Raw genomic sequence first — 27,253 nt, forward strand, 5'->3', positions numbered from 1 at the left:
CTACTCTCTCTGCAACAGTTTTTCTTCTTCTTTATACATACTGTGCATTGCTTCTTTAAATTTGGAACTTAATGAAGAAGATTACTTCATGAAGAAGATTAAAACTTACTGTACATTGCTTCTTTAAATTTGGAAAATAATGAACCAAAAGTGTACCCAAAAGAAAAAGAATAAAGAATCAAAAGTGTCCTATGTTCCCCATAATATCTTCTACTTTCTATTCTCTTTTATCTTCTTTCTCTGCTACCATTCAATTCTGTTCTTTAGTACTGTTCTTCTTCCAGTTTCTTAGCTTAGAATGGCGGGAAAAGACAAAGCTGAAGGTCATGCAATCGGGATCGACCTGGGGACAACCTTCTCGTGTGTGGCGGTGTGGCAGTATGATCATGTAGAAATTATAGTGAACGATCAGGGTAGCAGGACAACTCCATCTCACGTTGCATTCACTGATGCCGAAATACTGGTTGGTGATGCTGCATTTAACCAGCTCATCAGAAACCCTTCCAACTCCATCTTTGGTAAGGTTCTTCCCACTTGTACTTTCCAAATTGATAATCAGCTTTTCTCAAATCGATAATGACACATATTGTGTTATTTTAATAAAAGGGGCTGAAAGATTTGTCTTAATTTTGTTATGGTGATCTCAATGGGAGACTTAAGATTGATGCTTAAGAAGTCATAGTCGAACTACAATGATAGTATTAAAGTTTGCACCAGTTTTCTGGTTAAAATTATTGTTATTCTATACAGATTTGTTTACAAAATTCTTTTTAATTATTTTACTTTGTTAGATTTGTTTTCTAATTGTGGCACCAATTTTTAGATGCCAAGCGATTAATTGGTAGAAGATTTAGTGACTCATGTGTTCAAGATGATATTAAGTTGTGGCCTTTCAAGGTCATCGAAGGTCCTCATGATAAGCCTACGATTGTGGTCACTCACAAGGGCCAAGAGAAGCAGTTTGCTGCTGAAGAAATCTCATCAATGGTATTGGGAAAGATGCGAGAGATTGCTGAGGCCTTCCTCGGCTCAACTGTTAAGAGTGCGGTCGTCACAGTCCCTGCTTACTTCAGTGACTCACAGCGTCAGGCTACAAAAAATGCAGCTATGAGTGCCGGCCTAAAGGTGCTGCGTGTCATCAATGAACCGACTGCTGCAGCCATTGCTTATGGCCTTGACAAGAAGGCTGGCTGGTACAGCAAGAGAAATGTTATGATGTTTGATTTTGGTGGCGGTACTTTAGATGTGTCGCTAGTTACCATTAGTTGCGGCATGTTTGATGTGAAAGCCACTGCTGGGGATACTCACCTTGGAGGTGAAGACCTAGATAACAGAATGGTGAATTACTGTGTGGAGCAATTCAAGAGGAAGAATAACTTAGACGTGACTGGAAACTCCAAAGCACTTAGGAGGTTAAAAAATAGTTGTGAGAAAGCAAAGAGGAGACTTTCATTTACGTCTTCAACAGACATTGAAATTGACTGTTTGCACGAGGGTAATGATTTTTATACAACTATTACTCGGGCCAAATTTGAAGAACTCAATAGGGATTTCTTTATCAAGTGTATGGAGCCAGTGAACAAGTGTTTGGAGGATGCTAAATTGGACGTCAGCAGCATCCACGATGTTGTTCTTGTTGGTGGCTCTTCGAGAATTCCTAAGGTGCAAGAACTCTTAAAAAATGTCTTCAAGGGTAAGGAGTTGTGTAAAGGCATTAATCCGGATGAGGCAGTGGCTTACGGTGCTGCTGTTCAGGCTGCAGTCCTGAACGGGAAGGGAAATGAAAAGCTTCAAGACCTCACTTTGTTGGATGTCACACCGCTATCACTCGGGGTGGAGACTGGGTGTGAACGGGACATGACTGTTGTGATACCAAGAAACACCAAAATGCCCGTCAAGAGGAATTATACTGTTACCACTCGGCATGACAACCAAGCAGTTGTTAGATTTGCCGTCTATGAAGGCGAGAGTACAACAACAGTGAATAATTACTTTCTGGGTGATTTTAGGCTCAAAGACATTCCTCCAGCTCCGAGGGGTGTTCCTAAATTCAATATTGTCTTTGATATTGATTCCAATGGGATTCTGAACGTATGTGCTGAAGACATGTTGACTGGCCAGAAGAAGGGGATAACTCTCACAAATGACACAACTTGTGAAGGAATTGAAAGAATAATGTAAGAAAGAATCTTATGTCATGCTAAAGACCGAAACATGATTTGTTTTACTTATGCGTGGCTACTCTGTAATTTATCTTGATAAAATGGTTCTAATGTTTCAACTATTATGTTAATTTTGAATTCGTGCTTTCACACGTTTACCCTTTATTTATATACCTATAACAATTAGGGTTTTAATCTTCCAAAATAAAAAATTAATAATTAGGGTTTTTGAAACAATGACCTAATCCTTCATCTAACAAACAATGCACAAAACCAGTACAATTATTTACACACTCTAATAGAGATGCATCATATCAGGGATGGAACCAGCTGGATCTAAAAACGGGATGGCCGAAAGCATGAATCTACAAGTAAAACATACAAATTTCAACAAATATATAAACCTTTGGAAAAGTTGTTGGGGGCCATGGCCACTGCAGGCTCAACATCAGTCCACCCTATATCCTATCAATATATGTCAGATTCACTTGTATATATATATGAGTGTGTGTTGACAAGTGTATCGATTTTATGTATTCAAAGACGACAAAAAATTAACACTTTACCAAAATGTATACAAACCAACATGTTTTGGGACCTAGATGAAGCCAATATGTGATTTATATTCCTATCTCCGCTCGATTTGTCAAGGGACAAGTTAGTCCTTTCCTGCAGTGTGGCATTAGGACCATGCTGAACTTCAATTTGATATTATAAGGCACCTAAATTTTTTTTCCTTTTCAAAACTTCCCTTTATCACTTGCACCTTGATCAAAACTTATTTGCTCTTCATTGCAAGTGGTGGAATGCCTAGTGGATATGGCTCCTTTTCAACTCACTACTTTTTAGACGCAAGCTATCTAATTCTGAAGATATTTCTGATATAGCTTAGAGTAATAGTATCGTTTGTAATAAATAAATAAATAAACTGAAAGCAAAAAAAAACCTATTTGTTCTTCCTTATCTTTTCCCTTTCATTTAGTGCCATGAAATTCCGAAGACAGATATATCTGGTATGTGGTGAAATATGTATAACTAATAATTTTGTATATAAAATTCATTCTCTTAGTGTGGGAAGGGAGAATTGAACCTGAATATTGGGTCGTACCCAGTGCACAAGGCTCCCGCTTTACGCAGGGTCTGGGAGAGGTGAATGTCGGCTAGCCTTACCCCCATTTATGGAGAGGCTGCTCCCAAGTCTCGAACCCGAGACCTACCGCTCATGGGCGAAGGCACTTGCCATCACACCAAGTGCGACCTCTGAACCTGAATATTGGGTGCATGAGTAAAAGCTTTTAACCATACATGCCCCTTGCAAGTATTATTATTATTATTAACTCTGTTGATGCTGCAATCTTATTGAATTTTAGAAAGTGAGACGGCCGGTAGCTTAATTTGATTTGAGTTATGTAATTAAAGGAGTTGCAATTGATAAGTTTAACCGTAGAAATTTGTTCTTTTTGTTTTATAGGTTTTGCGCTTTGGCATGGATGAACCTTTAACAAACAATTAACCAAAACTATTGGTTGTTCTTCTTTGAGTTAGCGCTGAGAATGCTGAGAATGTCAGGAGAAGAAGAAGCATTCTCCCAATTTTCCAAATATGCCTTAAAAAGTCATCGAAACAGAATAATTCTCGGAGGAGTACTTTACTTAGCTACTGAGATATGTGCTAGCTTTCTATCTGCAAAAGCCGAGATCCACTTTCAATATGTGCAAGCAAGTTGTAAAGTTCTCTCAGAAAAAAATAAAAAAGAAGGTAAAGTTAAAAGGCAGTAAAGGTAAAGGTATAAAGTAATGCTTATCATTTATGCTTTGTTTTAGGAAAACTAATGAAAAAATATTATAAAACTTTGAGTTTTAATGATAAGTATAAAATAAAAGGTAAAATGAATAGTACTAGGTTTGACTTTTTAGTATAAAAATGTGGTTTTTTGTTAAAATAAACAGTACCGTGGGCTTTTTGTTAAAACTCTTCTTTATTTAGGAAAACTAATGAAAATTGCTTGAAAACTTTGAGTTTTAACGATAAGAAAAAAATAAAGGATAAAATGAATAGTACCAAGATTGACTTTTTAGGTAAAAATGTGATTTTTCGTTAAACTAAACTGTATCGGGAGCTTTTCGTTAAAGTTCTATTTTTTTTTTGTAATCGTTATCGTTTGTGCTTTGGTTGCTGCATAATTTGGCATAGAACAGGCAACAGAAAATCAATTTTGGAGACTTATTGCATTCCAACGTTTTTTGCACAAAACTTTAGAAAAGCAAAAGATAAATGATTCTTCGTTCCCAAGTTAGATCTAAGTTATGAAAGACACCACTCTGAACTCTTTCTCTTCCCCAATAAACTAGCCTGACTCGCTCTCTCTAGTCCCTCCCTACTACTCTCACTGAAATAATTTTTCTTCTCTGCTCTTCTTCTTCATCGTGTTCCCGTGCAGAGAATGGCAGGAAAAGAAGGCCACGCAATCGGATTGATATCTGGGGACAACGTACTCGTGTGTCGCAGTGTGGGAACACGAACGTGTGGAAATCATAGTGAATGATCAGGGTAACAGGACCACTCCATCTTGTGTTGCCTTCACTGAGACTGAGCGATTTGTTGGTGATTCAGCCATCAACCAAATCATCAGGAACCCCACCAATTCCATTTTTGGTTAGCTCCTCGTTTATCTGCTATTAATTTAACAGTGTTTAATTTCGGAGTTAGTTCATGGAAAATGCTTATATGCCATAGAATTTATTTTTTTAACACAACAAAAAGCTGTAAGTACGAACATTATGAAGTTGAATTATAACTATCGCTGCAGCGTATTTTGTCGTTAAGATGAGTTATTCATTAAATATTCGAATAACTTATCTTACTAACCACATAGAAATTGTTCTTTCTTTGTAGGAATGTGTTTTTTTTTTTTTAATTTATCATTTATTTGCAGATGCAAAGAGGTTAATTGGTAGGAGATTCAGTGATGCCACTGTTCAAAGTGATTTGAAGCTCTGGCCATTTAAAGTCACTGAAGGTCCTGGCGGCAAGCCCTTGATTGTGGTTACCCACGAGGGACAAGAGAAACAGTTTGCTGCCGAAGAAATTTCAGCCATGGTTCTATCGAAAATGCGGGAGACTGCTGAGGCCTACCTCAACTCCACTGTGAAGAATGCAGTTATCACTGTCCCTGCTTACTTCAATGATTCACAGCGTCAGGCTACAAAAAATGCTGGCAACACTGCTGGTCTAAATGTGATGCGCATCATCAACGAACCAACTGCTGCAGCAATTGCTTATGGCATTGACAGGAAGGCTGGTTGGTATAGCAAGAGAAATGTTATGATATTTGATTTAGGTGGTGGTACTTTAGATGTTTCACTACTTACCATAGGTGATGGTGTGTTTGAAGTGAAGGCCACGGCTGGAGACACTCACCTTGGAGGAGAAGACTTCGATAACAAAATGGTGGACTTTTGTGTTGAGCAATTAAGAAGAAGCATAATTTGGACGTGAGTGGAAACTCTAAAGCACTAAGGAGGTTAAGAAACGCATGTGAGAAAGCAAAGAGGAGGCTTTCGTTTACTTCAGCCACTGACATTGAAATCGACTGTTTGTTTGAGGGAACTGATTTCTATACAACTATTACCCGTGCCAAATTTGAGCAATTGAATATGGATTTCTTTAACAAGTGTATGGAGCCAGTCGAGAAGTGTTTGAAGGATGCCAATATGGAAGTAAGCAGTGTCCATGATGTTGTTCTTGCCGGCGGATCTTCTAGAATTCCCAAAGTGCAGGAACTGTTGCAGGATGTGTTCAAGGGGAAGCAGTTGTGCAAGAGTATCAATCCGGATGAGGCAATTGCGTATGGTGCCGCTGTTCAAGCTGCAGTCTTGAGTGGGAATGGAAATGGGAAGCTTCAAGACTTCACTCTCTTGGATGTCACCCCCTTATCACTTGGTACTGAAGTAAATCCTGTCATGAATGTTGTGATTCCAAGAAACAGTAGTATTCCCATCAAGAGGAACACAACTCTAGTTACTCTCTATGACAATCAAGTGTCCGTCATTTTCCCCATTTATGAGGGTGAGAGTACTAACCCCAAAAATAATAATTTTCTGGGTCAATTTATGCTCGACGGTATTCCTCCAGCTCCAAAGGGCGCTGCTAAATTCGATGTTTGTTTCAGCATTGATGCCAACGGTATTCTAAATGTCTCTGCTGAGGATAAGTCTACCGGCCAGAGGAAAGGGATTACAATCATGAGTGATAAAGACATAAGGAGCTCTGAAGGAATTGAGGCGGTGAACTAATTAAGAAGCCTAGTCCTATATCTAAATTAGGACATACGAGAAAATATGCCCGTGCGTTGCCGCGGGACTTTAATGTATTAGTCACAACAGGCATGAATAGTTTCCACGCAAAACAACTAAAAAGACGTAGCACCTAAGAATCGATGAACAATTGGGACATCTTACTCATATGTGAGAGTCTCAATCCCTATTTCAAATCCCTATTGAACAAAAATCCTATTTCTTCTTCAAATTGAATCGACATCATTGATCAAGCAATTAAACATTCCTACTGGAAAATAATTGACCCAAGAGTTGAGCAGATATATAGGGATTGGACAAAGGGGACGTAATTAAACTATATAATTTAACAAAAGTAAAGGTCAATACAACTCTTCGAATTACACTATATATCTAATTTACCAGAAAACTTTGTAAAAGTGACAGTTTACCTGATTTAAGCACTTAATTTTCCTATTTAAAACAGTTTACCCATTTTTTATAAGTAAAATATAGCTTAAGCTTAATTTATTAACAGCTTAATGCAATTCAAAAGTATTTTCTGTTGTGGTGAGAAGGAGAAGCTACAGCCAACCCGCCTTAACTTTTTACTTTTTCTAGATGCATATGTACAGTTTACCTGCACCCTCATACCATGTGTCTTGAGCTGTTATCTATCCTCCACTTGCAGCATTTTCGCTTTTTTGCACGGAACCTCAACAGCAAACGATTTCATCTGTTACCAGTTAATGGAGATGTCTTCTGCACGACTGGACTACAAAAAAATATATTGGAGAATCAAATTGAAAAATTCAACATAACCCAAATTTACATTAACAGATCAACAGATGCTACAGTAAAGAAAAAGATAGCCAAGAACAGAATTTTACTTTATCTATGCTGATAACTGTCTGAGAACAAAACAAAGACCAACTGGAATGCAAAAAAATAATGAAGTGAAATAAGCATATGGAAGTGTTATATAGTTTTTGTTCCAATTTGTTGTGTATTGGGAAAGACAATAATGTAATTATCATTACTTATTGGTTTTGAATTTGGGTGTTCGAAGGACTTAATATTTGTTTTAGTTTGTGTAGAGAACGGAGACCTAATGGCATGTTGTTGGTTGAATGCTATATGAGAATACAGAAAGGCCAAACCTTTGGGGTTATTTTAAGTAAAAAAAATGTTGATGCGTCAAATACATTTAATGCACACTCCCAAATGCAGTCTTCATGTTCCCATCGAAACACTATGCATCTTAATCCTATACTCAATTCATAAGGTTAGCCCCATTAATTAAGGGAATATAATTGCAATATGCATAATTAGTTGATATCAACCATGTATATCTCACACAACTAAGAATGCAGGGCCAAAACCAGAGTATACTTACATAGGTGTTATTTCCTATTTGCATTTTGATAAGTATCATGTTTTAACAATCATCCAGCATCCCACTCATGGCATAATTGTTTGTGGGATGACACAACCCATGACACAACTGGAGACTAATTCTACAGAACCCATGACACAAAACAATCCAAAATTAACATATTGTAGTAACAACATTCCAACAAAAGTAAGAAGACCAGAAAAATGATCTATTAAAGTAATTTAGTTCCATCATGCATAAATCAAGGCAGTCATGTAAGGCTAGTATGTACAGTAATCCAACACATTAACATAAAGCCTCCAAAGACAGACTCAGAATTACAAAACACATGAAAATTCACATTCCAACGTGTTATCCAATCACCAATTTCAAATCCACCAAAACCAAAACCAAAACCCAAAATCAAAAGAAGGTGATCAAATGTTTGATTTTGCTAAATATTACAAAATAAAATAAATAAAAATATGTACAAATCAGCACGCATACCTTGTAGCAGTGCAGGGAACAGTAGCGTAAGTTGCATCGAGGGCATGTGTACTGGGAAAATTGCGTCTTTTAGAACGTGTTGCAAGTTTAGAGCAGTGTTGAACTGCTCACTGTACAAAATATTCTAGGTACATGTGTGTGTGTGTGTATACATATATATATATATACACTAATCAGCACTTCAGAGCTTCCTTCTTCTTTCTTCTCATATGTATGCTTCCTTGATACAAATTGGAAAAATGAAAGTTGTTAATGTAAATAAATGACAGTTTTAGTGAAAATGAGAGAACCCAACTTATTTATTGAGAACAAAGCGATTTTCCTAATTGCCAAAAAATTAAATATTTTCTTCAATTAGTTCTCAAATGCACTTAATATGATCCTAAAATCTCAAAAGTGTATCCTCCACCACTCAAAATCGCCACAGAAAAATTAAAAAAATTTCACTGCTTTCAAACAACAAACAAAAAAAAGCTACCAAGATGCTAAAAATTTGTGCATAACCTGAGCAACTATTATTAATGCACAATACTAAAACCATTTTCATTGGTTAACCATTAAAAGCAGAAATCTGTATTTGCATACAACACACATACTTTTAAACTACATAACTTTATGTATGTTTTAGAAGTTAGATTTTTTTCTAATCTATAGTCTAGTACAATGTTTGAAATCTTGATCTGAAATGTGCTAACTGAGAGAACGAAATCACAAATTTTATAGGCAAACAGCATATATAAAAATAAAAAAGTGCAAAAAAATTTATTTCCATTTAGTTCTATTGTGATAAGTATACCTGAAACCATGGCTAAAAACTAAGCTTTCATTCATTTTGTTCAAAGAAACATTCTCAAGCAATAGAGAAAAAAAAGTAACCTCTTCGACTCACCAAAATCATCTAATTCCTTAATCCCTTCAACTTCGACAGACTGAAGTCATCTTATGAACTATTCTGCTAACAATTTGCAGCACAAATTATGCTACCACCTATTTCAAAAAACCACAAAGTCTAAACATCACATTTAACATGAAAGAACTAAAATTGATTAAACAGACTTTAAATTGGCTAGACACAAAGCATATACAAACAAAGGCAATGTTGCTGTCCACAAAAGAAAAGGAAAGGAAAATAAAAAAAAAACCATAGAACACTGTGAAACACCATTAATCACATATCCTATCTTTCCTTGTAACTCATCTTTCTTTTCATGGATATTAGTTTTTGTTTCTACATTTAAACAAAATGGTAGCATGAAAAACTCATTTCGCCAAGTTAACAACCATTAACAAATAGCTTCTAGAAAAGGTCAAAGTGAATAAGATCATTTCAAACTTTAGCTCGAGAACAATTCATAAAATCTACCCAAATATGAAAATTCCTGCACCATTCTTTGTGATATTGGAACACAAAATTAAGTTGTTTGATTTCAGGCAACCCTACTTTACCTCTATAAATGGAAATGGTCCTATTTATGCTGCATTACACGTTAGCAAAACCATATTAATTGAAAAGATGATCATCAAACCTAGCTAGCTAGTTGAATTATTTGTTAATTAAACGTACTCGTGGCTTGCAAATTGGCAGGCCATGCCAGAGGGAGAGAAGATGATCATGAGGGCAACTTCAGCATCGTAGACGATAGAGAGGTCAAAAGCCTTCTTCAAAATTCCATTTATGCGTTTGGAGAAGGTAACCTCTTAAGTCTCATAAAAAAATAAAAGACTTTTTCGTTAGCGAAATCTCTTTCTACCGGGAGTTCTAAAAGTTTTTTGTGTAACAAATAAACAATCTGAATGGTTCTAGCATTCTATTTTTTCACCACATACACAACAAATCACAAATTTAACACTTGCAATGGTATACGAAACCAACCGTAAACGAAAAAGAGAATGTTGAGAAAATAACCCAGATGAAGGCAGCTTTGGAGAGTTTAGAATCCAAGTATGGTATCAACAGCCAAGATATGTTCCTTGTAATATCCTTTTATAGATCCCAAAACAAATACAATCTGCACAATCAAATTTCTTGTTATAGCCAAAAGAGAACAATAGTCTGCAAGGTAGTGCATCCCAATTATTAAATGAATAATTCAGATAAAATGAAATCACAAAAGAACACAGAAATTTAAAGAAAAATTCTTTATAAATTAGCATCCTGACCGCTTTGGATCCAAAAACTTTTAGCACAGACAGTGCACTGCAATTTATCTAAAATTATCTATTCTAAAATTGAGGAGTGAATTGACTGTAACTTAGCTACAGTCAATTGTTTGCCCCTTGATTTCATCTGATTTACAATAAAACCATGAGATTTGGGCTGGGTTTGAAGGGTATTTATTAGAATTTAGAAGGGTAATTTTGTCCGCAAGGTTTAGGACTGATTACCCTTTGATTTCTCCTTATTTACAAGAAACCCATCAGATTTGGGTTGGGTTGGGTTGGAAGGGCAATTTTGTCCTCTCGGTTTTGAGCGAATTCGGGGGTTGCCGTGTAGGTTTTCATTTGTTGTCCTTCAATGAGGGTTTCGGGGGGATGGAGGCTTTGACAGAGAGAGAGAGAGAGAGAGAGAGAGAGAGAGAGAGAGAGACAGACAGACAGACAGACGGAGATCGAGATAGATGGCGATGGAAAAAGAGCGAGGGGGAGGGGTATGGGTGATGGATTTCAGAAGTGGGAGAGTGGGATGGTCAGAGAAAACCATACGGGTCGTCCGGATTTGCCGCTGCATGCCTGGATTTCCAAAGATAAGTTCCTGTTTTTTACTGTCAGCTTACATTGTCATCGTTTCTGCCTTTTTGTTGTGGATTATTTTCGATTTTTTTGGTGTGTTAGGTCAGTTTTTAGGGGATTCATCAGAGATATTAATTTCCCTTATTTGTTTTGTTTTCTCTCATTTTGGACATTCATCTCTCTTTCTGTCTGTTTGTTCTCTGTTTTAAGGTTGGTTGCTTCTTTTTTTTTTTTGGGTTTTTTTGTGTGGCTTTTTATTTATTTTTCCAGGTTATAGATTTGATGGTTTTTTGTATACCAATCTTCGTTTTGTTTTTCCTGGAAAATTGTTTTGATCTGATTGTGGGTTTGTGGGTTTTAATTTCTTTCGTTTGTTTCAGGTTGCAAAGCAGGAGGTTCTGACCTGAGGGTTCAATTCAAGGTACTGTTATTATTATTTTTAGTTCTTATAGTTTAATGTTTCGAACTGATGTGATGATTTGGTTGTGAAATGTGGGATTTCTATTCGGCTTCTGTTGCCTATGTGATGTTCTCTGTTTTTATTGCTGGGTAGAGATTCCATATATTCTGGGTCTCTAGAAAACAACTCTTCAGTTCTACGAGAGGAACTAAATAACACATTTTTCCTGAATCCCATAAGCCTGCAAGAAGCAAAACAAGCTAAGAGTCATTTATACAATATAAACACACGAACTCTGTTCGAATTCTTACTCTTATTCTCGCTATTTTTTGGCTGTTTAGTTTGGACTCCCATCACAGTGTCATCATTTTGGTATGCATATGTGGTTCTTGGATTGAAGAACAAAAGTTGCCTTTCTTTTGAAATTGCAATTTAGTTGCTGTCTGTGTCTGTTTGAGTGTTTTGTGAATTTGTTTTTAGGACTAAAGTTATATTGGTTTTGAAATGGTCTTTGAAGATGATTGTGTTATTATATAAACTGCATATAATTTGGATATGATGAGAAAACTAATTAAACTGAATCTTGGTAATGATTTAGTTCTTGAGAAGTTGTCGAAAAACAAGGTTTAAATAGGAAGAACATCATCCTTACCAGATAAGTCATTCATAGCATTTTGAGCATCTTGAAAAAGTAAATGAGGGTATGATGCGATTCAATATAGTTACAAATCGACCTACTGTTAAAATGCAGAGGCGGAACTCTAAACTATATACTCTTTAAAAGAAAATTAAAAATTTAATGTCATTATATCAAGCCGTTACCTAAGTTCTCTCATCCTAATCCCTTGCATCAGTTACCAGTTCATCATAAGTTACCATTCAGACTCACAATAGAGCATTAATAAAAATAAATTAACCATGCATTCCGAATGATAACAGAAGTAAAAACTTAGTATCTAATTTAGTGTTCTGTAATTTGAGAACTAGGGTTTTGTTGTTTTAGAATCTTTAGGGGTATTTGTATTTACTCAGAATTCTCATTCTTTATTTTGCTGGAACAAATTGCTTTATTTTAAGGTTAATTAGTTACTTTTAGTTTTTTTATGAGCTTTGAATTATTGGAGCTCTGGACTGCAAATTGTTTATGGTAGCTATTTTGAATGAAGCATAAAGGTGTGGCCTTTTAGGTGATGGTGGTTAATTAGTTACTTTCAGTTTTTTTATGAGGTTTGAATTATTGGACTTTTGGACTGCAAATTGTTTATGGTGGCTATTTTGAATGAAGCATAAAGGTGTGGTCTTTTAGGTGATGGTTGTTTTAGTATAACTATAAGCAGCATAACTATATTACTTGCTACTAACTGAGAGAGGGCACCTGCAATTCAAGCCCTTAATGTGTTCTTTATTTTTTTAATTGAAAATCGTGTTTTCATACCCTATCTTTCCACCTTTAATTAAGGAAGTGATGCGATGTTGGATTGTCTATTGATGTGTTATCTGATTCAGTGTTTGGGTGATGCCTAAATCTGTTGTGGCTCTTGCTGATTGTTCACATGTTCTCGAGCATAAATCAATAAATCTTAGAAAGAAAGAAAAACATTTTCTTTGGTACCTGTACACAGTTGAATTTTTTTTTTCATAACTTTTTCGGGTGGTTCTTTTCTGTGATTTCAGAAATTGAGGATCCATTTGAAAGACAATAGTACCGATAGACACTTGGACACCTATATATATGTAAGTTATTGTAAATATGTTAGTCATTGTAAATGTGGTTGTGAATAGATTTTCACATGTATGTAAATATGTTAGTCATTGCAGTTTTTGGTCTTTTTTACTGAAATTGTTTTGGTCCCTGCCACTAAACTCTGTTTTCTGCTATTAATTGCTGCTGAAATGTGACTTTTGCTATTAATTTTTTCCCCTTCATATTTATGCTGCTTTTGGATTCCATTCAAATTAATTATTGTAGTTAATCTTCATATGAATTCTCTCTGCAACAATAATTAGGGATTTCAGTTTAAATTATTACTGATTTGTTCTTGATCTGGCATTGAATCTTTCTTAATTTGGACTGCAGGTGGTTCTGACGCGGAGGAGAATCCGTAAGAGGTAATGATCTTGCTGCACTTAAGTACAGCTGTTCTTCAACTCATATAAACTTTCTGGTAGGGTTCAAACTGTTAAGAGTTTTATGATTTTGTAAAAGCCTTTTAACAGCAGAAGCTTGGTCTTTTGTAGTTGCGTTATTACACTATACAACTTGAGTTAGTATGAGTTTCTTGCTAACTGATATCACTTAGGAATTCTAAAAGCAGTTGCATTTTACAATATACAACTTCAGTTAGTATCAGTTTCTTAATTAGTGGCATGTGAATTCTTAATTTAATTTCGGAAGGAGATACGTTTAAAGTTGGTGCTATGTGATGAAGTTAGCATTTTGTTTTTTATTATATACTGGTGGTGAACATTTTTAGCATATTGGTTGAGAAAGATTTTTCATTTTCTATAAAATAAATCTCCATTCTCACCATGTTGTTGATGTTTTTTGCAATTTGAGTTTATAGTGCTTCTAAATGCTGTTTTAATTTTAGGAATTTGAATCATTGTTTTAATTTCAGTTAATGCAGGATTTGAAATTTGTGATGATCATTTTTGTATTTCTATAAATTTTGAGACAACAAAGCATGTGAAAAAGCACATTAGTCTCTTGGTATAAATCACATTAGTCTTATTATGGCTAGGATAAAAAACCATGTGATAAAACTGTGACTTTTCAATTATTTTATCATGCATCTGTAAACCAGAGGTCTGATTAACACGAAAGAGAAGTCTTCGTTCTTCAAAGATCAGAAAGGTGACAATGTAGTAAGGGTGTCAGAGTTTCCCAGGATGAAGCAAAAAGAGGAATACATTCAGCATTGACACACTAAATTAGGCCAAGAGTGAAAACCAACTAGCAAAGATTATGGTAATTCACTAATTTAGACATAAACCAGCTTTGAGAGTGATACTCACCCATTGTCGGTTTTCCTTGCGAGCATATTTCCTACCCAAAATTTCCCAAACTGTTCTCAAACCATTGCATCGGCATATCTTTCCAACTTCTAATAGTCTTTGGTGCTAGAACATCTTCTAACTTCATTCTAAAAAAATAGATTTATAAGTAAAGACATCTAAAAATAGAAAAAACAAGAATGCGTTACTCATGTAAAACATGCTTTCTCTGACTTGCTACATTTATGAATGCAATTGTACTACTGTAGCATTTTCCGTTAATTTTTCTATGAATATTATTCATGGTCTAAAAACCCGCAGCAGAGCGCGGGCATTCCTGCTAGTAAACCCTAAACCTAAGAAGGCAGCGTCTGTAATTTTTCTTTACTGAGTTATGATAAATAATAAAATCTAGCAATGAAGTTCCACATGCATGTGTCTCTGTGTTACATTCTTCTCGCTACTTTTTTATTAGAATTATGTGTTAGTTGTTGCCCGAACAGAAATTTCAATTGGTTAGCTTTGAGGGCTGGAAATAATATTTTCCGAGCAAGAAAAGAGAGGCAAATAAATAAAACTGTCGATCGAGTGCAAGTTGTATCCTAAGAAATTCTTAAGCCAATGTAATTGGCTTCAAAATTCTTGGTTCTCTTCAGATAAATTTTTGGTTATTGTTTCTCTCTGTCATGCAAGCTTACACCACTAAAGGAAGCCAGAGATTTTTAACTTTTACCTTTTACCTTCGGTCTGAGATCCTCAAGTCGTGCGCTCTGCAAGCGGTTCCAGAAAACAAAGAGCACCGTTTCCTGAAAATAAAAGGAAAACTATACCATAAACCCACACTGAGCATCTAAACACATAAACAAAATAGCCAAAATTTGAAAAAACAAAAATTTAAACAAAAGTTGTATCTGCAGACCAAAGGCCACCAAAAAAATAATCTTAACAAAAGACTCAAAAGGAAAAACAAAAATTGTATACCCTCAGCACAAAAGGGCTACCAACGCTGCACACAACAGCTCCAAAATTTGATGACCAGCGCTTCCTGAAAGCAAAAACCGAATCAAATTAGACAACCAGACGCAAGATCAAAGCACACAGACATAACCCCCAAAATCACAAAAAAAAATTCCAAACACAAAATCCAGCTGCAAATCGAAAACCACAAAACCAGAAATTAAACAGGGACGCTGAAAAAGACCTAAAACTCTCAAATGTATGTATCCTTATTCCACATATCCCGCATACACGAACCTAACTTGACACTGTTCACCACCCCCACTCCTCCCTCTCTCTTTATCTCCCTGCAATCCCGACGATTTCTCTCACTGTCAGCCTCTCCTGGCATGGATTAATAATTACCTCAACAGTTAAAAGAGCCAAAGCCAAACCCCAGAGCTTCGAAGGGCAGAAATGATCGCAGAAACAAGAATAGTCCTTCTTCCTTCCCCACTGTTGCTGATGCCACTTTCTCTCTTTAAAAACCAATTGGAAATTGTTTAGAGAGAGAGAGACAGAGAGGCGAGAGTGATGAGGATTGGACGAAAGAAGTATGAAAAAGGTAAAGGACATGAAAGCTTGAATTTGAGTCCCAAATTGAAAACAGAAAGGAGGAGTGTAAGGGTGATTTACCGAGGTCGGGAGCGGTGATCACTTCAATGATTCAAATTATATTTAAATTATCTTCTTTAGTCTAAAACAATAAACCCAGAAGCCTAAGGTTGCATGAATGCAAAACTCAAAAATCCAAATTCCAGAGAATAATTAAAGAAAAACAGAAATATACAAAAATAAAAAACCCAAAAGAAATCAAAACATATAATCAATAAATAGTTAATTAATTAATCAAATAAATACAATACCCGAATGCCCCGTTTGAACGACCCGATGAAAGAACTCGATAACTCGTCACGGCAAGACCGGACATTTTAGAACTGACTGCGCAGTGAAAGGCCTTCGACTGTGTGTCTTGAGTAGAACGGAGTGAATGGTGGTGGTTCTGTGGTGATGTTTCGCCGGAAGCAGCAGCAGCACCGCCTAAAGTATCCAGAAGAAGAAGATGAGGTGGAAGACGATGGATGTTCATAATCGAAGAGTTCGAAGGGATTTACCTTTGGATTCTTCGGCTTCATATGGAGTTTGCTTGTGTGTGGGCTTGCAACTTCGTTTGCAGGCATGATGTTTCCATGGAATTTCTCTCGGCTTACATAGAGAGGAAAGCGAGAGAGAAAGCTCTCCAGATTTTGTGAACTCAATGCCTGAGTTTGGTTTTTGACAAAAATGGAGGCCATGGTTTCTCAGAGAGATCAGCGAGCTCACATTTTTTAATTCTCAGAGAGAAGAAAACTCTCGAGCTTTTGTAGAAGGGGAATTGTGTTTTGTCGAGGTTTTGAGTTGTAGTGGAGCTCACACACGGGGATCAAAAGTCGAGAGATTCAGTGGCAGTGTTGTAAATAAACTGAAATGTGGTCCATAACATTGTTCATATGAATACTGCAATTTCCCCTCCTACTTTGGTCTTCCCCTCCTACTTTAGACTAACGTAATTATAAAATCTGCTTTACGTTTTAATTTTTTGAGGAGTCGTTTTATCTTTATTGAATCTAAATGTTGGACAAAGTTTCAGTTAAAAACAAGGGAGTTGGTACTCAGGAGAAATATACATTTTTTTTTGTCGAAATATAGATATTATTAAATTCGAATAGAAACATTAACATCCGAAGTTAAATTGTTAAATAACCACTCTGGTTAGAGGGAAACCCAAGTATGAGATCCTCCATATGAGATACAAATGAAACCACTAAATACGCTGCCCTATTACAATTCCAGGGAGCATACATAAACCATACTGACCTCAATTGCATTTGCAAACTTGATATCATAAAGAAGGCATTCAATAACAACATTCAGCTGAGTACTGCCATGGATCATATCCACAAGAACCTTTGAATCTGTTTCCACCTGGATAGTATCAAACCCTCTCTCCACAGAAGCCATTATGGCTGCACGTATTGCCTACCCATTTCATAGAAAGGGAAAAGAAAGGGAAAATGCAAAGAAACTAAGAAATAAAATAACAATTCTTCATTCCTCGTCTTCAGATAAACATAGTAGTTTAAATACATAAAAGGATATCTAGAGTTTAGCGATCTTAGTGGGCTTAATAGTAGTAGTGGGCCTAATAAATACTAGTAAGCTATAGTGGCCCGAAGGGTCCTAACAATAACAACTTCCCCCATCAAAAAAGACTCACAAGGAATATTGCCTACACCACTAGCCGCCCTAAAGATTCTCGCACAATCCCTTGCCACCCAACCGTGAGATCCATTCCTCGGAGGATCCCCACAGGATTGATCCGAAGAGGATATGAGTCCATACTCTTTAATGCCAGCCGATATACTTAAAAATCCCTAGCAATAAAAGTAAAGGAAAAATAATAAACAAAAACTTTAAAACTTTGAGTTTTAATCAAATGAATTGTTATTAGCACTCCAAAAATCTCATTTTGCACTATTCATAAGTGTATTTTTTTTCTTTCTAATTATAGAAAGTTTGAAGTGCTAAATGAGATTTTGGAGTGATAATAACAATTTCCTTAATCAAAATTAATTTAATAATTTTATTTAAAGATAAAGGCAAAAGAAATAAAAGGAAAACAAAAACCCAATCAAAAGTGCATGCAAGGTGCATGTCAACCCATGTTCAGTTTCAAAAATAGTACTCATGCTCAGTTTCAGAAATAATCAGTTAAGAAATTGTACAGTACTCATATACCGTTTCAAAAATAATCAGTGTTTAGTTTAAGAAATAATGATAGTATCAGTGTTTAGTTTGAGAAATAATGATAGTACTCGTGTTTAATTTTCAGAAAGAGACAGTATTCAATTTAAGAAATAGATTAGTATCTATGTCCAATTTAAGAAATAGTCTATGTTCAGTTTAAGGAATAGTAAGCGAGAGGAGAGAGTGTGTGTGCGTGACCCCGCCAATCAGTTTTTTTTTATTATATTAAATTTGTGTCATTTTCATTAAAATATAAGTTATTTTTATTTAATAAAGTTATTAGATGATTTTTTTTGTTAATAAAAAGTTTGGAGAAGCCTTTTTCATTAAAGATTCCTAAAACTAAAGCATAAAACCTCCAATTTAACTCTCTAATTGGTGATTAAGGCAATCAAAATTCAATCCTATTTTACATTCATAGCAGACTGCCTGCATTCCGATGGGTTGTTCTTCGTTGAGTTTTCACGCTGAGAATGTTGAGAATGTCAAGAAAAGAAGAAGAAGAAGAATTCTCCCAATTTTCCAAAGTTGCCTTAAAAAGAGAAGAACAACATACAGCAAAGCATTGTTTTATTGATTGATAAAAATACCAAATACAAAAAAGCCTTTATATAGAGAAAGACTAAAGCAAACCCTAGACTAAAACCCTAAAAAGCAAACCCTAGACAAAAACAAATACTTAATGGGCAAGTAACTAATCCTTGGCCTGCAAGATAACTAAAAACAATTTAAACTCCAACACCCCCCGTCAAACTCATGGCAGAACACATACATGAGTTTGCCAAAGTAGATGTGGATGCAAGACTCCAAATTCCAATGTTAATGCCAATGCCGATGCCAATTGTCATATCCCGGCCCGGGCGGGACCACTTCCCGGGCTCGACTCCACCGTAGCACGATATTGTCTGCTTTAGGCCCCGACCACGCCCTCACGGTTTTGTTTTTAGGAACTCACACGAGAACTTCCCAGTAGGTCACCCATCATGAGATTGCTCTCGTGCGCTACTCGCTTAACTTCAGAGTTCCTACAGAACCCGAAGCCAATGAGCTCCCAAAAGGCCTTGTGCTAAGTAGAGATGGGAATATACATTTAAGGATCACTCCCCTGGGCGATGTGGGATCTTACAATCCACCCCCCTTAGGGGCCTGACGTCCTCATCGGCACACTTCCAGCCAGGGATTGGCTCTTATACTAAATTGTCATATCCCGCCCCAGGCGGGACCACTTCCCGGGCTCGACTCCACCGTAGCACGATATTGTCCGCTTTAGGCCCCGACCACGCCCTCACGGTTTTGTTTTTGGGAACTCACACGAGAACTTCCCAGTGGGTCACCCATCATGGGATTGCTCTCGCGTGCTACTCGCTTAACTTCAGAGTTCCTACAGAACCCGAAGCCAATGAGCTCCCAAAAGGCCTCGTGCTAGGTAGTCGGCACACTTCCGGCCAGAGATTGGCTCTGATACTAAATTGTCACATCCTGGCCCGGGGCAGACCACTTCCCGGGCCCGCTCCACCACCATAGCACGATATTGTCCGCTTTGGGCCCCGACCACACCCTCACGGTTTTGTTTCTGGGAACTCACACGAGAACTTCCCAGTGGGTCACCCATCATGGGAGTGCTCTCGTGCGCTACTCGCTTAACTTCGAAGTTCTGATGGAACCCGAAGCCAGTGAGCTCCCAAAAGGCCTCATGCTAGGTAGAGATAGGAATATACATTTAAGGATCACTCCCCTGGGCGATTTGGGATCTTACACCAATGCCGATGCCGATGCCGATTTCAAACTACCATGTTCAATCATCTTTCCTAGATTCAGATTCTGAATCAGTTGCAATATGCAAAACAAAAGCTGATGCTACTCCAAGTGGTGACTTCTGTGGAAATTCATGTTGCTAAGATATCTTCGGACATTGGGATTTCCAATGCCCTTTCCCTTTACAATAAGAACACTCATCTATAGCAACCCTAGTTCTAATACGAGATCTTGCCGCAGCCAATGCTGAAGTGTTTGACAAAGATGAAGAGAGCCTATGCGACTGCACACGAACTTCTTCGGCTTGCAACTTACTAAGAACAGAATCAACAGATGGAAGAGGAGTTCGATGAAGAATAGAGCTACGAAGAGTCTCGAACTCATCTCGAAGAGGCATCAGAAACTAAACAAGACGTTGTTCTTCTCTATATTGACAATAGAGCTCGACACTGCCAAGTTCTTTAGGTTCAGTCAATGCAAGTTGATCCCAAAGATTGGTCATTTCATTATAAAAATCTTGAATACTCTTATTACCATGCTGGATTGCACGAATCTCCATTTCTAATTGATACATCTTAGCAAAATTGGCCTTGGTATACAACTTTGCTAAGTGATCCCAAACTTCCTTAGACGTTGAGAACTTAGCGAGTTGCATTCCAATAGTCAAATCAACATAATTATTAATCCAAGTAATAATCTTTGAATTATTCATCTCCCAAGCAGCAAACAATTCAACATATTTTTCATCTTTGGGGTTATTCGGAATGGAAACCATTCCAGAAACATAGCCCCATAGTCCTTTTCCAATAAAAACAATTCTTCATCACATATGCCCAATACACATAATTATTTCCGTTTAATTTCACACCAATAGCTTGTAAGGAATCATCCTTTGCAGATGCCATATCTACAATGACAACACTAAGGAAAAAAAATACCTGATAGCAAGCAGCGAATAATAATCTGATATGGTTATGCAGCAACAATAATAATTTGGTACTGGTGCAAATTGATGCCAGTGCAGCGGGGCGTCATCTACGAATTCAAGCGGTGCAGAAACTATGGTGCAAAACGTGCGGGGTGCAGAGGGCGGTGCAGAAACTCTGGTGCAAAACGTGCGGGGTGCAGAGGGTGTGAATGCAGTGCAGGAAACGGTGTGGTGATGTAGTCAGGACAGTGGAGATGGATCCATATGCGGAAACAGTGCGGGATACATGTGTAGCAGTGCGGGGCGAGACAGGTCTAGCGAAAACAAATACTTAATGGGCAAGTAACTAATCCTTGGCCCGCAAGATAACTAAAAACAATCTAAACTCCAACAAAAAGTCATGGAAGCAAAATAATTCTCGGGGGAGTACTGTTGCGAGTTGAATATGTGTGGATAATTTGTCCAACTTCAGCAAGGGACAAGGCTAGCTAAGGGTTTATATGGTGTTGAGGTATTTCTCATAATGCATATTAGTTTTATGATAAAACCTGACATGCCCCGATCCCGATATTCCTCAAATACCAGGATAGGCACGTGTTGGCCGACACCCGAGGGTGACGAAAGCCATTAATTGATACAAAAATTAAGAATAAGAAGTAAATAAGGGTTATGAATTTAAAATACAATGAGTTAATAATTTAGGAACGTGTTCAGAGCATACAACTAACTAAAGCTCTAAAAGAATTAATATAAAATTGAATAAATAAGAGGATGTAGGTCCTACACCGAGAGGACTCGAATATGCCAATGCGAACACGTTGACGTCAGGATCGTATGCCTTGATTCTAAATCCTGAAAGGGGGCGCAAAACAAGGGTGAGTGGCCCAAGTTTCATATGTATATGTATAATACGAAAACAGTTATGAACATACTAACCCCCAGGTTTATAAATAATGAAAACTACTATCATAATAAATGATAGGTTTTTCTGAAAACCCTAGCATGACGTAAACATCTCAAAAGACATATCGCGGAAAACAATTATCAAACATCTCACTAATCGTCTCGTAAGAGCGGTGTGATGCCAGTAAAGATCACTGAATAATCATATAACTCCCGGCCCTATGCCAGCACCGTGGTCTCTGCGCCCGTAGCCAGAGATTATCAACTCCCGACCCAATGCATGCTCCGTGTCCCTCAGCCCGTAGCTAGGGATTATTTCTCCTGGCCTAACTGCTAACACCAGATCCTCACCCCAGGCAGCATAGTGTCCACTAGGAACGCACAAATAGTTACGCCTCTCATAAATAACAACTTCATAGTATAAAGTCATCCATCTTCTATACTATAAAGAGGAGTTTCTAAAACATGTTCTAGCATCCTATCGTAATCCATCAGATAGTCTACCAGTTCATGGTTTTTATAGAAAATACTATATATTAAAATATAACTCAATATAGGCCAACAATTAATTCCTCGCAAAAAACACGAGACGAAAATCAACATATTCAATACACATGCTTAACATAAAATCAAATCATAAACTCGTAAGGCATGCTATTCATTTATGCAATTGAACTATAAAATCATGTAATTTTAGAAAGGTTCCACTCACAGTACTTAGCCACCAGAAATTGCGCCACTAGCGAAGACGGAAACGTCACAATAATTGCCCCTAAGCACATAAATAGCACATTTAGTCAAACTCTACTCAAACGATTTAATTTGGGAAAACGGATATTGGAAACGGATTCAGGACGTCGAAATTAGCCTAGGGGGTCTCGGACGAAAACTGAAAGTCAACCCGAAAGTCAAAGTCAACGGGTCAGTCAATTGGGTCAGACTAGGTCAACTGGTTTTGAGCTTGGATCCGGATTAGGGCTTAGGTCCAAAAGCCCAAGGGTTTAGAGATTGGGCTTAAATCCCTTATTAGAAAATGGCCCAAAGGACCCTATTTGATTTAAAACAATTTAAATAAAAGAAAATGGGTTTTGGGTTAGGATAGGTTTAGGAATAAAAAGGGTGGTTTGGGCTTGAGCCCAAACCCACACACAATACACATACTCACACGCCAGCACACACACATGCATGCACATCACACATATACATATGCATAGCACACATGCACACTTACACATGCACACACGCAACACACCACACACGTGTGCAACATACACACACACACACACGACACACACACACCACACATTCACTCACACTTACAGCCCAACACACACACACACACACTCACTCACACGTACAACCTAACACACACACATACACACTCACTCACACGTACAGCCCAACACACACACACTCTCACACACACACGGCCCATGCAGGGCATGGCTCGCAGGCTAATTAACCAACCAAAAGAAATAAGGAACTGGGCTAGTCCAAGAATGGGCTAAGGCCCGTGGGTAGCCTGATGGCTTGGGTGTTGTCGGGGAAGAACACCGGAGTTACTACACCTCTGGTCGACGACAAACGTGCCATCCAAGATTCAAACTACACATCAAAATGAAGAGGGGATAAAGAGGAGTAATAATATACCCTCGTTTCGTCGTGAAATGGCCGGATGTGATCGGAAAGCTCCTCGAAAATCACAGGTTCGTCGGAAAAATGGGTGAGTTTTCCCCCGCGACGTTCCCGTCTTCAAAACCTTAATAAAAACAAGATGAAGCCCATCAAACATCATGCATGCATCCTAAAAAACGATTAAGAGGAGATCCAAAGCTTACCCAACCGGAAAATTTAAGAAAACTCGTCGGAGGTTCTTTTCCTGGGTTCGCCGAGTTGCGCAGAGACGAGAGGAAGAGGAAAGGGACGAGGTTTAGATGGCGATTGTGTCTTCCTCGAGCAGGGAGTGCAGCTGGGTGTGTGAGTATGTCTCGGTGAAGAGAAGGAGAGATGAGGGAAATGAGATGCCGGGGGACAAAGAGAGAGACGTCATGATGATGATGACGATGATGACGTCGTTGACGTCGGGGAGGGTGGTGTGGTACTCTCGAGTGTGGGTCGATGGGTGAGAGATCGGGGAGTGAGGGAGAGAGAGACGAGAGTGAGATGTCAGGGGACAGAGAGAGAATGAGGTTTGTTTGAGGAAGTTTAGGAATCTGGATAAAGGGTCCAGATTTAGTCAAGCTAGGGGACCAAAATGATCAATTCAATACAACTTTGGGAAAATACAAAATTACATATAAGTTCAGGGGTGGTGTCACGCCCCAATTCCTACATACGTCCAAGATTGACACGTGACGTTACCAAATACCCGTATCATTCACATACCCCGCCTCCGGGATATGGACAATGCACAACTCAAGATTCGAATTTCGTGATAATTTTTCTTATACTTTATGGCTGCATCTAATATCCTCATTAGACTGCCTACGTACCCTCAAAATGGATCAAGCCATTCGTAGTTCACCAATCGTCAACTCTAATCTTTTCGTAAATACTTCTAACAGAAAACCATAATGCACCATATTACACATCAACCTTATGTCAAATGACAATTATCATCTTTCATACATGCATGTAACCCATTCTCACACAGATACTTTCCAATTCATCCATCATATAAATCACTCTGTTTCACAGAATACCGCAAATCATAGTATGTAACATGTCAAATAACCAACGAAGCACAATGTTATTCTCAAGTCACATTAATCAATTACTCTAAGCATAATAATCTCAATCATACCCAACGTCATTCCACAATCACATCAATTAATTAATCATGAATCAAAGATACATGATCTTAGCATTTAATTGTTTAATCAATGAATGCAGTAACATATCATTTCACAAATTTAACCAAGGAACTCTAACAACTCCAAATGAATCACCCAGACATCCAACGATTCGTCTGAAACAAATCACAACAGCTCATAATCATAATCCCATACAACACCATGAAAAGTAGGGCTAGAGCGACACAGTTCAGCCGAAACCTACATCTCTGAAGCTGAAAACAAATCTAAGGGACCAAGACACCAAAGGGATTCCGGACCACTCAACGGAATCTCGGAGTACTATGCATATAGAACCGAACCATAAGATGAAATACAAGCTGGATACGATTTCGGACCATCACTCAACGGAATCGCAGAATAAAAAGGGATTCCAGACCATCACTCAACGGAATTCAAACAAGCATATGATTCCCCCATCAAATGTACCAAGTACAACTAATCCTCCTGACTTCTAGAATGCATATGGTCCCCCAACGCGGATATACCAAGCAGGACCATTAGTGACCCCCAACACGGATTAACCAAGCAGGGTCAAGATAACCAAGTAGGTAGTGAGTCCTTAACACGGATTAACCAAGCAGAGTCATACCTACAGAATTGTTAGGCAGTGATCGCCCAATGCGGATTAACCAAGCATGATCACCCCTAAGTATAAATGGCCATAAGGATCGCCCAACTGGATTAACCAAGCGCGATCCATAAATAGTATGGTCCCCCAATGCGGATAAACCAAGCAGGACCAACCATGCACCACATCTACATGGTGCAGTCTCATCATCACACCTTATACATAATTATACACATACATGCTATCGATTCCGCATATCAACCAGCATCTAGTCATATGGTGCACAACACAAGGAATTCCCTCAATTACTAATTCTACTAAAAATCTAATAAAGTACCTAACTCATCTCCTGACTTTCATATCCATCTCATGCTAGGTAATAGTGCCAAGTTCAAATAAGTATTCAGTTGGCAATCATATCCAAATAATTATCAAACAATATTTAGATCCCATAATTGTCATAACGTTCTTCATAATTATCATTCACATTATTAAAAGTTAATTAAACACATATATATCACAAACATCATCAATACACAAGCCAAATCATATTTAATTAGCATAGGTCTATGGCTAAATATATAAAATTCACATTTCAATAGAAATCATATTTATAAGACCAATTCATATTCACAAATGATACTAATATAAGAAATTAAGATAATAATCATATTTCATATATTCAAGTCGCTATCTAACCAATGTAGGCCCACTAGACTTCATGTAGTCCCCCGTAGTACTAATTTTAGTAATTAGGACGTTTCGAGACATGTTGATCAAAAGTCAACTTTCGGTCAAAGGTGGGATCCACAATTCAATCCGGAAGATCCACACATTGAATTTCAGATCCGTAACTTTCCAAAGTCCACATTATTCTCAAATAAAAACATACTAAAATCTCAACACGATCCGACGGTCGGATCTCCGCCAATTTCAAAATTCAAGTGGCGGTCGACATTTAATTTTACAAACTTAGAAATCCAATTAGGGAAGATCCGTACGTCGGATTTTCAATCTGTAAGTTTCTATGATCTTAAAATATTATGTTCTATCATGCATTAAGGTTTGGTGACAATCCAACGGTCAGATCGTCGAATCATATTTTTGACCTAACCACGTATCGTAATGAAATTAGGTTCAAACAATCAAACCATATCATAAGGATATCAATTATGAAATCAGGGCATCTAATTGAACTTAAAAGGACATCGTCGGCCCACTAGCCAGGCCACTGCCGCACGCGCCGTCGCGGGTCACGGTCGGCCGCCCCGACTTGCCGGAAAATTCAACTATTTTTAAAAATTACCAAAAATTATAAAAATGAAGATCTCAAAGAGTAGAACAAACTTTATACCTGTGGCCAAGTCCAATTTTGCCGGGAAACACTTCAATTTCACTCAAACCCGCCTAAACCCTAGAAAATGGTGTGCTTTGTTTCGGCTTCCAATCGAACTCCGACGCCTCCAACACTGCTTGGGCTTTGTTCCTGGGGCTGAGGGAAGTCTTTTGGTGGTGGTCATGGATGGTGAAACTTGCCGGAGCCACCGGGAAAATGGATAAAGCCGCCGGAACACCCGTGAGTTTGTGACTTCGAACTGGAAAAATGGGAAAGAAATTGGGAAATATAACACTACCAGGATGTAAGTCTCATCAAGGGCTTTCCATGGACACCAAGATCACCCAAAACGAAGTTCGTATGAAGGAGATATGGCTAGGTCAAAAATGGTGGTTCGCGGGTCAAAAATGACCCAATTCGGCTCCCTCATTTCCCATCCTTCTCCTCCTCCTGATTGGGCGAGCTCCTAACCTTTTAAAAATCTGATTGGTTCCCTCCCTCCTTTAACTGATTGGTCCCTTAACCCAAATATCTGATTGGGCCTCTTTCCAACAAAGTGGGAGTCTAAATAATTCATAAAATCTATAGTATCACAACTTCAAACGCCAGTAGCTATACCGTTATAACCCGGACTCACAAACGGCTTTCGCCTATGCGTTCGTGATCTTGAAATCTAATCAACA

The 27,253-nt window shown here is 37.7% G+C and overlaps 2 protein-coding genes, 1 long non-coding RNA gene and 2 pseudogenes across 5 annotated transcripts in view; 4 read left to right on the forward strand and 1 right to left on the reverse strand.

The window, feature by feature from the left end:
- The window catches only part of LOC126619332 (heat shock cognate 70 kDa protein-like), a 105,792-nt gene that overhangs the window by 43,156 nt on the left and 35,383 nt on the right, over nt 1–27,253 (forward strand). The gene's annotated exons all lie outside the window — the stretch shown is intronic.
- Nucleotides 1–27,253, forward strand: part of LOC126619425 (heat shock cognate 70 kDa protein-like) — a 93,613-nt pseudogene that overhangs the window by 30,119 nt on the left and 36,241 nt on the right.
- On the forward strand, nt 191–2,300 carry LOC126619387 (heat shock cognate 70 kDa protein-like). The gene is made up of 2 exons (XM_050287743.1): nt 191–518; nt 824–2,300. The coding sequence occupies exons 1-2, from the start codon at nt 299–301 to the stop codon at nt 2,179–2,181; spliced, it is 1,578 nt and encodes a 525-aa protein (XP_050143700.1). The 5' UTR covers nt 191–298; the 3' UTR covers nt 2,182–2,300.
- On the forward strand, nt 4,363–6,748 carry LOC126619394 (heat shock cognate 70 kDa protein-like; annotated as a pseudogene).
- Nucleotides 9,885–15,255, reverse strand: LOC126619536 (uncharacterized). Its single transcript, XR_007622099.1, has 3 exons — nt 15,176–15,255; nt 10,192–10,327; nt 9,885–9,977 (listed from the first exon to the last, which is right to left on the reverse strand). It is a non-coding gene; the product is annotated as an uncharacterized LOC126619536 (long non-coding RNA).

This window comes from Malus sylvestris, chromosome 1 (genome assembly GCF_916048215.2).
Source record: "Malus sylvestris chromosome 1, drMalSylv7.2, whole genome shotgun sequence".
Lineage (NCBI taxonomy): Eukaryota > Viridiplantae > Streptophyta > Magnoliopsida > Rosales > Rosaceae > Malus > Malus sylvestris.

Coding starts and splice junctions, on each gene's coding strand:
- LOC126619387 (XM_050287743.1), top strand. CDS start 299: ATGGCGGGAAAAGACAAAGCTGAAGGTCATGCAATCGGGATCGACCTG. Junction 519..823: donor CCCTTCCAACTCCATCTTTG/GTAAGGTTCTTC, acceptor ACCAATTTTTAG/ATGCCAAGCGATTAATTGGT.